The sequence below is a fragment of the Rhinolophus hipposideros genome (genome assembly GCF_964194185.1).
Source record: "Rhinolophus hipposideros genome assembly, chromosome: 4".
Classification (NCBI taxonomy): Eukaryota; Metazoa; Chordata; class Mammalia; order Chiroptera; family Rhinolophidae; genus Rhinolophus; species Rhinolophus hipposideros.
In genome coordinates, this window is record NC_138050.1 from 37,462,337 (window position 1) to 37,475,416 (window position 13,080).

General features: G+C 34.4%; 1 protein-coding gene across 3 annotated transcripts in view; it reads left to right on the forward strand.

Moving 5' to 3' along the window:
- DLC1 (DLC1 Rho GTPase activating protein) overlaps positions 1-13,080 on the forward strand; it is a 388,497-nt gene that overhangs the window by 91,281 nt on the left and 284,136 nt on the right. For all 3 annotated transcript variants that reach the window (XM_081046330.1, XM_081046331.1, XM_081046332.1), the window contains 2 exons: positions 1,769-1,918; positions 5,347-5,487. In XM_081046330.1, coding sequence (XP_080902456.1) covers positions 1,769-1,918; positions 5,347-5,487 — 291 coding nt within the window. The remainder of the gene's footprint in view (positions 1-1,768; positions 1,919-5,346; positions 5,488-13,080) is intronic.

The window sequence follows — 13,080 nt, forward strand, 5'->3', positions numbered from 1 at the left end:
TAAGCAGGATTTTACTTTAATTATTGCTCTTTTGAATAAAACAAGATTCTGTAGCATTGAGGGATATGTATATTAAACTTCAGGTCTCTTTGTTTGTAAACATCCTGGATCCTCTTAAGCACAAAATTTTATGGTGTCAAGAGTTCTATAATTCTCTGTCAGAGCCTCATTACATGTTTTAGACAGCAGAGACAGTGGAAGGAAAGTGAATAATCATAGCCTAGTATTCTAAAGGAGTTAACACAACTCCCAAAATTCTTAATCTATTCTCACAATTAATGTCTTTATGGAAAGACATTTCCATATGACATTAAACTGTTAAATCAAGCACAAGTTCAGCTTACCCAAATAAGTTAGCAATTTTAGCTTAATTAATGATTCTTTGACTAATTTAATGTAATAAATCAATTATTTGACATCTGAAAGATAATGCTTTGTAATATTGACAATCTGCTTTGGCTGTTTGAGGTATAGAGACCCCCTACAGAATTAGATGAATCCATGAAATTACCATAGTCCCTGTTCTTTGAGGCTTCCTCCTAATGGTAGCTTGGGAATGTAGAGGGATTAAAAGAAAAGTGCCAAATAAAAGATCTGATTCAAGCAGTCACTTTGTTCACCCTACTACCAATACCGTCACCTAAGCAAAGCCCCAACCTGCTCCCTTATACTCAAACCCCTCAGCTTCAGTCACTATATATTTTCTCTTTGAGGTTGCCACTGGTGGTCCTTTCAAAGTCAATTTCACTCAGGAAAATAGACAGATAAGAGGATGGTAACATGAGTCACAAATGATGATTCGCCTCAGAAGGATTGGCCCTGAGTCCCTTACATCCCTCAATAGATTTAGTTTCTAAAGAACCTTACTTGTGTTTTCCATGGTCTTTATTTCCCTCCAATACCCTACCCAACCCTGACACTGTAAAAAAGATACAGGGAAATTGGAAGATTCCTAATAGGATTCCTCAAGGAAAATTCCTTGGTCTGAACAAGGAAGAATAGTAAACAGTCATGCCCAAATAAAGTTATATGACCAGTGACAAGCTTTAGCTATTCCTATAAGGACAGTATTTCCATAAGTACATGTCTATATTATAGAGAATTTAAAATAAGTAACCATGTTCATTTACTAAATTTAATATTATTGCGGGGGCTTTTCTCAAAAGTGTGTGGAAAAAAAAAGAAGGTTGAAAAGAAAGACTAATAATGACATGGCTTGAAGCAGTAGTAGGAAAATGGACCCATGCAAAAAACAAAGTAAACAAAAGTACAACAAAAAAATTCCTGCCCACTGCACCAACCGAAAACCTACCTTGTTTGATTCTCTTCCCATTTTTAACTATAGTCAGAAATATCCCTCCAAAAATATTCTCTTATGTGCATCTTTAAATGTCTAACCACAAATAATTTAATTATTAGTATGTTATAACTGATTTGTACTGTGACAGGTATAATATATAACTTTCCCCCAAAATAATTAATTGACAATTCATAAATATGTATCAGTCCTCATTGATGTTCTACTTCCTTTCCATTGTGCTTTGCTCCAGAAGACATATATTTAATATTCATGTAAAATGCTTTCTTGGCAGCAAGTCAGGATCTTCCCAATGAAGAGCCCATTGACGATACAGACCAGAACTTCCCTTCCCCCTTAGAAGAGTGCCTGTCATTCAGGGTTCTTTTTGTCACATTGAAGAACAGGGAACTTTTTATTCTTTCTGAGAATTTGCCTTCAGATTCAGTAACAACATGTTCTGTTCCTCAGGAAATAAAAGAAGATCGCAACAGGACGCGGCTAGACTCCATGGTGCTGCTAATTATGAAACTGGACCAACTTGATCAGGACATTGAGAATGCTCTCAGCACCAGCTCCTCTCCATCCAGCACACCCACCAACCTGCGGCGGCACGTTCTTGTGAGCTTTCCACTTTCCACTTATTTTCCTTTGAGCATCATATCTCTTTGCGTCGTGCTGTCCCTCTTGTAGCTGAAACAGCTCTGACGACGGTGTGTTCCCATAGGTGACCCTGATAGCGTTCCATAAAGATGACTCGAATAATTCTATCCTTCATGCTGAGTCCATAAGAGAAGTGTGTAATTCAAAAATAAATGGTTACTATTAGTTAAACAGGAAAGAGGGCCACCCTGGGAAATTATGCTTCCTAGTGATCACATGCTCTTTCTTGTAGTTGTTTAGTAATGCTGCGTCAGTCTTGTGTAGTATTTTATTTCCAGGATCCACAAATTGACATTGCCTGTAGAAGATGATTCATAAATATTTGCTGCAAGGATGGTGGATGGATGGATGGGTGGATGGATGGATGGATGGATGGATGCATGGATGGATGGATGGATGGATGGATGCTGGTTAAACTAATCCAGCATACTACAAGAACGAATTTAGACAATATTAATTTGAGAACACTCTAAAATTAACTTAGTGAAATAAAATGAATAGGACAGAGGTGAGAATTCTGACACTCAAAATAAAATTTGGAAGACACAGGTTCCAGACTAACTATGCACTTTGCATATTTAATATTAACTCCATATTAAATGACTTAGCTTTTCCACATATAGCAAATGCGATGGTAGAATGTTTTTATAATTAAGCCATGCATCCCTTTTCAATTAATGTGTTACTTTTATTATACAATAATGAACACATTAAGTCAAGAAATTATGTGTTTACCTAAGATCAAAGAGGTGGAAAATCCTATATGTAAACCTGAACATCTACCAAAATAGAACTATTCTGTATCAAATTTTTAGTATAGTTCTACCGTTGATTTGGAAGTTATTTCAGACTCCTTCTGACTGCTTATCTATTGAGGGATGTAAGGGACTCAGGGCCAACTCTTCTGAGTCAAATCATCATTAAATAAATAACAATGTTAATAACATTTAAGTAAATAAACAAGTTAAAATAATAACAAACCTTTGTGTATATTTATATACTTAGTATATATTTCTTTCCTTCTTTTTATGGCTAAGTTATATTCCATTGTATGTAAGTGTGTGTGTGTGTGTGTGTGTGTGTGTGTGTGTCCATCCATCTTCTTTATCCATTCATCTATGAAGGTTGTTTCCATGTCTTGGCTATTGTGAATAATGCAGCAATGAATCTAGGGGTGCAACTATCTCTTCGAGACAGTGATTTCATTTCCTTTGGATAAATACCCAGAAATGGGATTGCTGAATCATATGATAGTTCTTTTTTTAACTTTTGAGAAAACTCCATACTTTTTTCCATAATGGCTGCACAAATTTACATTTCCGCCAATGGTGCACAAGGGTTCCCTTTTCTCCACATCCCCATCAATACTTGCTATCTCTTGTCTTTCTGATTATAACCATTCTAACAAATGTGAGGTAATGTCTCATTGTAGTTTTGATTTGCATTTCCCTGATAATTAGTGATGTTGAGCACCTTTTTATGTATTTGTTAGCCACGTGTGTCTGGGAGTGCAGCCTGGGAGTGCAGCCACCTTTGTCTCACTCAATCTCCGCTGGTTTTCACAGCCAGAAATTATGAAGACTTCTCTCCCCAGTACTGAAACGCTGGACTGGGGAGGGGCTGCGACCAATGGCTCTTTGGTAGGGTGACCTCCACAGCCAAGATATCCCTCCCAATTTTTAACGGTCACACACTGATGTGGGACCAGCCCATTCCACGTCTCTGCCTCTCCTCCCAGTCTCGAGGTACCTTCTTCTGTATGTCCGTAGTTGTAGGATTTTGGTTCAGCTAGACTTCAGGCAATTCTCAATAATGGTTGTTCTGTGGTTTAGCTGTAATTGATGTGGTCCTGGGAGGAGGTGAGCACAGTGTTTACCTACTCTGCCAGCTTGACTAGAAAGTCTCAGATTTTTGTTTTTGGTATGGAGTTATATGAGTTCTTTATATATTTTTTTATATTAACCCCTTATCTAATATATGGTTGCAAATATTTTCTTCCAGTTCTTTAGGTTGCCACTTCATTCTGGTGATTTTTTTCTTTTGCTGTGCAGAATCTTTTTAGTTTGGTATAGTCCCAACAATGTCAAAGGATGCTTCTCTGAGGTAGTTATATTCAAACTGAGATTTGAGTGACAAGAAAGAGCCAACAAAGGGAAATACTGGGGCAAGTGACAAGAAAGGACATAGCCCCTGCCATAGAACCCAGCTGGTATACTGGAAGGACTGACAAGCAGTGAGTATGGCTGGAGCATACTAAGAAACAAGACAATGGTAGAGCATAAAGCCAGAGAATTAGGGGGCAGTGTAGAAAATATTTTATGCTGCAGGCCATGGTAAAGTTGAGATATTAAAAGGGTAGAGATAAAGGTATTTAACTCTTAATTTTCTCAGATTAACATTATAGAGTGATAAGTGCCTTTACTTCCTCACCTTCACATTCTCCTAACCCCCATCTTTCCTCTGTGCTCTCAGGCCACTGTGTAATACAAAGAGAGCATATGATAAATAAAATGCACAGCCTTTGGAGAGATTACCTAGTAATTGCATTCACTCAGCAGGCGTCTTATTCACATACTAGTTACTAGTTACTAATAACAATATATTATAGTAATGGCTAATGCTTAAATAAAATTATTATGTATCAATTACATGTGCTTTGCATATATCTTCCTTAATCCACATGAAACTCTATGAGTCCATGTTATCATTATATCCAGTTTTAAATAAGGGAATTGAATTGCACATGACAAAGCATAATTTCTGCCCTCAAATATCTTATAGTTCATTAGCTAGACAAAAATTTGAACTAAATAATTCCAGTCCATTGTGGTACGTGTTACCATGGAGGTCTGATGGGAACATAGAAGAGAGTGAGGTGAGGAGAAATGAGAATTGTCTTTTCATTTGACATCCACAATGACCTGCTGCATGAGGGGTGTTAAGTGAGTTACTCAAGGTCACATACTGAACACAGGATGTCTATGGGCTTCTACCTCCTGACTCACTGCAGTGTCCTAGCTAGCTCTCATTGCTGCTCCATCCAATTCACAATCAGCTGTTAAATTACAAATGCTGTATATTATTAGGTTGGTGCAAAAGTAATTGCAGTTTTTGAAGTTATTTTTAACCTTTTAAACCACAATTACTTTTGCACCAGCCTAATACCTCCAATAGTTGCTTTGTAAAATTAGGCCCTCTGAAAAGTATCATTGTGATTACAAAATAATGCATGATTGTGGGTAACAAGTCAATGTTGGTTGTCATCAATTCTTTAGTATGTCCATGTGTGTTGGGAGAAAGAGGAAGTGGAAAGGTGCTTGTGGCAGGGAGAAAAGCATATAAAGAACATGTGCATGCCCTTCATATCAATGCATTTTTTTTAATAGGATATGGAGTCGGGATCTGAAGGTGGAGCAGATAACATTTCAGTGAATCAGACACAAATAAATTTGTCTTCCAACATTGAGTCCACTGACCTACCATCTCCCACCCCAGTGGCCAATTCTGGAACCAAACCCAAGTCTATGGTAAGTTTATAAATGATAGCAGTGAGTTTCAACATGAAATGTTGATGATCATCAGGTAAGAATATTTCATCCATTCTATATAAGAAATACTCTTGGAGTCTCAGTTGCAGAGACTTGATAGTATTTTATTGAGTACAATACAATGCATCATTTTATAAATGTAACACAAGTAGTTCACTAAAACAGGTAATAGTTCCAGAATTATGTAAAATATGATATTAAATTTTGTTGCTAGGTACTCAGAACTTAAAGAACCAAAAATGCAAAATCTGAAAATGGCTCTCCTTCCATTATTATCCTGACCATACTGCTTACCAGTTGGAAAATTGCCTCTCTAAGCTTAGATCACCAGATAGATAGATTAGATAGATAGATAGATAGATAGATAGATAGATAGATAGATAGATAGATAGATAGATAGACAGACAGACATAGAGAGAGAGAGAGAGAGAGAGAGAGAGAGATAAAATCATACACATCATAAATTTTACGTGGGTATTAAATGACACAGTTCACGTAAAGTACTTAGTGGAATGCTTGGTACAGAATAAATACTGAATAAATGTAAGCTACTATCATTATTATGATGATGCTTCATTGAATTTAAAATGCTATCAAAACAAATGAAAAGGAGAATTACCACATATAATATTATAGCATGCTGAATTATGAGTAAAAGACAGTTTCCTTTAAGTAAAAAGTTGAACTGCAGCAGGAAAGCAGTATTTGACTCTGAAAGGTAACATTTATGGAGGAAGTAATTACTACTTCAAATATCTAAAGTCCCAGCAACTCCAAAATAACCTTTCCTAGTTTAGTGAAAATCACAGTGTCGTATTATTTTTTTGAATGCCCATGTTAGCTTAACACAGAGAAACAAGTTTGGATTGCTTGTTTACCTGCCTTTAAAATAAAATATAAGTCTGAAAAATACTCAAAAAAGAATATTATACTCAGAATTTAAAACATAGTAGATATGTTCATTTGCAAGAATGTCTAGAGCATTTTTTGATTGAATAAATACTTACCAAACACCTACAACGTTCCTTGCATTATGCTATGCTAGATGAAAAAGAACTCAGAATAAAACATATTCTCTGTCTTTAAACATCTCACAGTCTAGCAAAGGGAGACAGGCATGTAAACAGTGAAATGCAATAACATGCCATATGGTAGTACTATATACGAGTATACTGGAAATAAGAAGAACCAATGACATACTACACAATGCTATTTTGGGGTAAACTGAAATAATGTGGTCAAAAATAATGTGTGCCAACAGGCTGACTTCAATGAAATGCTGCTTCTTTTTCATAATGGGTAAAGAGGTTGAAATGCAAAATTATAATATGCAACTCAGTGATCTCATTTTACTACATTCTTATTAAGGAAAATGACAAAAGCCACTCAACAGTTGTAACTTGAACATTTGGGAAACATTGGACCACTGTCTGTTTGAACACTGGGGACAGGTATGGGGCTGGCATGTAAGGAGGAAGTAGAAAGAAAGGTGAATTCTTTTTTAAAGGTATTTATGTTTCAAGTCACTTTTTAAAGCACCTGCTATTAACCTGAAGAACAGTTCTTTTCACTCTGATACTTATTCCATGTTCATCTTTTACTTTACAAAAATTATCATTGGGATTCACTATTTCTACCTTGAAACATACATATTTTAGTGTATGGTGACCTCATAACTTATAACAACTTACGAGTATGTAATTCCTTAGTCTTTCTTCAATAACCCTATGTTTATAAATGTGGTCAACATATTTCTATTGAAATATATATGTGTTTTTATGGTAACCATCTTTGGTAAAGTTTTAGAATGAGAAACATAAAACCATCAGTGATCCCAAAATTTTAATCCATTAGAGTAGTTTATGATTATTAGTAGTTCTTATTCAGATTTGTCATGTTTTGCCATATTAGTTGACCAAACTGTTCACCCCACAGACAAAATTAAGAAATACTTAAAATCAATTATTGAACACAAACATATTTTTTCATGCACCACAGATCAAATATTTACTGAAATGTTGTCAACTTTGAATGACATCAGATCCGAATACGTATTCAACTGTTCAGGTGTGATTTGTTGGCTGGGTACACAATCACAGATTCGTAGTGATGCCACAACTTATTAGACAGTGAGCAATTACATAACTGACTTCTCCTCCAAACACAAATTCCACTTCAAGACAACCAAAACTGCTTCCCACATCTTGACCAATACCACAGGTAGAGGTAGACAACTGGATATGCAACTCTATCCAACTACTAAACTTAGTAAAATTCTCTAGCCGGTCATGAGAAGCACCCAGGAAAAAAAACATTCCACTGTCAAATGTAACTGACTTTTACGGAATTTGTTTTAAAAAAGGGCCAATAATGAAAGTAGCTTGAAAAACAGGCTTTTGTTTTTGGGGGAAAGGGGTGTTTTGTTTGTATGCATTTTATTTTTGTTGTTGTTATCAATGTTATTCTCTTGAGCATACCTTTTTTACTACAGTTTGAAATAATTCTTGAGCCATGGATCAATTTTATATTTTTAGTGGATTCTGAGTTAGAATATTAGAATGAAGAATTTTACCTATTTTATTAGCGATTAAACGGATACTTTCTCCTTAATTTAGAACTTAGGGAATAAACGACGTGTAATGGAAGTCCGACTACTTTGTAAAAAGAGGGAAACCTCTGGTACTGTACAAAGCTGTTCTTTTCATTATGAACTAAAATTTCAATGTTAATATTTAGTAAAAACATTAAGTTCTAAGAACACCTACTTCCAACACCCACCTAAAATGAACTAACCTTCTGCTCAATAATGTCACATTTCTACAGAATGCTTACTTTCATTTCAGAATTATTTAATGTTACATTTGATTTGCTGCTGTGATGTCTATTTATAATGGTGACTAAGTACCACAAATATTTGGCTTTCCTTTTGTGTGTAAGGTCTCTGGGTTTCTAAGGGCCAATTTTTCCATAAGATTTCTTCTTTTATATTTATTATTAGAATGGGACCAATGAGTAATTTTCAGGTTTTTTATAAATACCATGTATATATCAAGCTGAAAATTGAGCATTGAAGTAGATTTCTGAGATATTTTTCACACAAAAATTTAAAAGTTGAAAAGTAGGATATCCACTACCAAAAAAACACATTAAAGAAGTCTAGTCAAAAAGTTCATCATTTTTTTTCTCCAAATTCTTTGCATTATTCCTTTGAGGCAGTTTCATGATGCCTTCCATACTAGACACTTCTGCCAACAACACATGAGAAATCATATGATTTTATATAAAGTGATTTGATTCACTATTAGAATTGCAAGAATATCTACACTCACATCTCTCTGGTCATGATATTTCATTGCTTGAAAGATTTTAAAGCTGGGCACTGAAACCCCAGAGGTGGTGGTGGTGTTTTTCCTAAAGATACTGATATGTGTAGATGTTCACTAAATCACTGTTAATTATACATTTATGAAGAAAGAGACCAAGCCCTACATAATGAAAACAACATATTTTGTTTGTAAAGTAAGTAACTGGAGGAACAGGGAGAGTTTAGCATTCTGCTGTGTAGAATAACCAAGAGCAATGCATGCTTTTAATTTAGTCTAAATTTCCCTCCCCACTCCCAGAAACTCCTTTAGTTTCCTTTTGATAGAGAGAATTCTAGTAATAGTAATCAGACCCTCCATCATTTGGGCATGTTTGAACCACAGCTAGATAGAGTAGTTTTGAGAATATCCTAAGGTATCTAGAAAAAGGTAATATTTTTTTCATATCACAATGTATTGAGTACTGGAATTACAAAATAACCCTTTTGTTGAAGATATCAAAAACAGCAGAAGTTATTAACCTTCATTATTATAACTGCTACCAGGTGAAAAAAGACAGATACATCTTATTCCAGCTCCAGGTGGCAATGGTAGCTCTAATTCCACAGATTGAATACACCCCTAGTCTTTTTATCATTACCATCAATATCATGATGAGATAGATTAGAGGGGAAACACTAGCTCAGGGAAGGGCAGGAACCAGAGAGCCCACTCCTTCAGAAAGTGGTTCAGAATAAATCCTGCCCAAAGGCCTCTTGAGTGTGGTTGAATAATTTTTAACTATATGGTTAAATTTTAAATAAAACCAAATTAGTAATTATGAAATTCCTATATATTCATATAATTATTACTCAGTATAAATTTTAATATATGTATTAATTTTGTATGAAACTATTACTCAGGATAAACATGAAACCACGAATGCAGGTTTATTCATTGTTACCAGGTGTGGAGTGTGATGGTGTCTGTATCTGGGGTAGGAGACTCATGGTTTGGAGAGATCTGAGAAAGTGAAGAGAAGAGCCTACAAGGTAGAAGAACAGAGGTCAATGGGTATATTTTACAACCAATGATCAATTTAATTTTTGATCAGTAGAAGGAGGAGTTCCATTTAAGGCTGCATTAATCCATGATGAATTAGCCCCACAAAATTAGAATTCTTAACCTGAAATTCATGGATGGATTGAGAAAGGTGACTGAACCCCTGAAATTGTCTTTTAAATTATGGATGCATGTCAGCATTTACACATGGGAAGACGGTCAATAGCTTTATCAGATTCTAGGAAAACTCTGCAAGATCCCCGTAAAGAAATGCTTATTTGAGTTTTGATGATTCAGTCAGTTATTTGAGTTTTGATGATTCAGTCAGTGAAGAAATCTGATAAAAGTGAGAACATCTTTGTTACAAATAATATACTTCAGGCATACTGACAGGAATTACTTTGTTTAGGTTTATTCCTAATGGCGAATTCCACAGTATCCCCTTTGCAATAAATTAGGCTATGCTTCATGCTTAAGCTAAAGTTATTATACTTGTGATATATTGAATGGTCTGTTCAATTGAATACATTGAATGGTATATTCACTTCACTAACATTGAAAGAAGCATATAGATACTGGAGTCCAACTTACAGCATTTTAAAGTACCAAAAAATACCAAATTGGATTGAGTATAAAATCCAATTCATACGCAAAATTTTAGTAATATCTGTATTTTGTTTCTAGGATATTATTATACACGGTATTTTTCCTTAAATGGTGATCACATTAATTTTTTTAACAGAGCTGGTAATTTACTAATGCTGCCCATTATTTAAAACAAAATAGAGAGATAAATCATTATCTTTTTACAATGAGGAACTGCAAATATTCCTTTTTACTGAAGTCTTGGGGAAAATGCAAAATAATATATAAAACTGATTAGAACTTAAATAGCATTTCATAATATCACATATGTTAAGTGAAGAAAGTAGCCAGCATAGTAAAGGAAAAATGGCACATAGAGTTTTTAAAGAATGCTTAGTCAGCCTTTTGTGAAACATCAAAAAAATTGAATTAGTATTGTTTACAATTAAGAAATGAGAACAAAAATGTTTGTGACAATTGAATGTGGCAATTTAACTTTGACATAGCTAAGCAATAACATTAAAGTATGTGGATTTTCAAAGAAATATTTGCCTTTGTTCACTAAGGTCATAATTGTTTATGAAAAAAGAAAAATAAGACAAAATTTATAGCTTTAAAAAAAAAAAATTGAGCCACCAGAGAGCTATGTTTCCAAAAAGGAAATCATTCTGTGATTATTATGATGAGATATTTCTTAGAAGTCTATCATTCTAAACCATAGAAAATTCCATTCACATATTCTGGATTTTGAAATAAATAAATATGTAATTCATTAACCTTGGGCTTTGAAAAATAGAAACATTTTTCATAGACATTTGCTTTTATAGTTAAAATAAATGCAAACTTGTATAATTTTTTGTGTTAGAAGATACTGACATCTGTTTTCAATCCATTTACACATTAATTAATGACAGTAATGTTAGGAATGGGTTTTTCATTCTACACAGTGACCTCTTCACGTAAGCCTTTTCACTTAAAATCTAGACTTTTATTTTACCAAGAATAAGCATACTTGTACTCAGATATACTGTCCTTAATACTAAACTCTGAGCACGTGATACTTAAATAATTTTTTTGATTTGGAAAAAGTTGTTTATCTATCTTGTTTGTGTTTAGTTTACAGTAATCTGGTTAATTCGATGTCTGTTGCAGAATTCCTTAAACCAAAAGAAAGATGGGGAAAATAGAACACATAAGAATGATGAGAGAGTTAAAATTGAATAGATTCCGTTAGGACAAGAAACAATTTTTTTAAATCATTTCTGCAACCTCAGATTTGGTCCTATGAATAGTACTTTTGTATGTTGTCATCATTACAATGAGAAAAATTTAGTTTTTTCATGTGCTGATGATGTAGCTTCTCGAATCCAGCTCATATTTTTATCCAAGAGAAATAACAACTTCCAGTTATTTCTGGGCAATGCAAAATGGCAAGCCAACAGCATGCCACATCACAGCAACCAAGAATATATAATTCAGAGCACTGAGCAGTAATAATAACCGGTAAGCCATTTTCACAGAGTCCTCACTTTCTTCATCGCCAACATAGTTGCCCCAAAGTTCTAATTACACGTTCAATATGTTTTTCATTTTTTTATACTGCTGTACTTTGATTCTTTGATTGATCATTAATTCTGCCCCTGACATTTGATGGTCTCTGCCTTCACTTCTTACAGAGCACTTAAGACAGCTGAAATGTTTAACCAGGATTGCATGTGAATGTTCACTATGAGTTATACAAAGTTTACGCACAAGGTCTTCTTGACCGTAGTTTTGAGCTGTTTACCACATACCACCAGATTTCTAAATGAAAAAATAAAAACATCAACCCAGTATTTGAGTATTCTGAATATCTCACATCTAAATAGTAGAAGTCACGTAACAAAAATGTAGAAGTAAGGGGATTGTTTTATCTTCATGCTGTCCTAGACACCATTACTTGAAAAATACCAATATTCTTGACTATTCTGGGTACTTAATGACCATTTTATTGCTAGTTCTTTTCATCAGTAGTTCATATTCTTTCGATTATTGTTGGCCACTGTCTCTTTTTTAGTGATTCTCTATTCTTTCCAGTGTAACAAGTTGATATAATCCAGTGACTCCTGGATTAGTACTCCTTCACAGAAAAAATCAGCTGATGTTCATGAGAATGACTCCAGTTTTTTCTTCTTTACCATAAATTGCTTTATGCATTTTGTTTGTTGTTCTCTTGATTCATTTGAAGGCCCTATCTTTGTATAAATACCATAGTAATTTACTGAACGGGCATTTACCAAATTAATCATAATGTGAAATACAGAGAAACAAACAAACAGGCAATAATAACTGAATAAATGAGTGCAGTTCAGTCTTTGGCTCTGGGACACCCCCCTGGAACTGCCTTCTTCCACCTGTCCCAGTCAGACTTATTTATTTTTATCTCTTTCATATATTGGCTTTCTGAATAAGATCTTCTTTGGTCAGTCCATAGCATAAATTTTGCTTAAATTCTAAACTAAAAAAAAAAATTGTATGGACGAGGAAAATGTTTTAGAAATTTTGTAAGTCCAGGCAGCTTCTGATATATGTCTACTGCATTTCCAAGAACATCCTGGTGAAGCCGCCCCCAGAAATTCCCTGC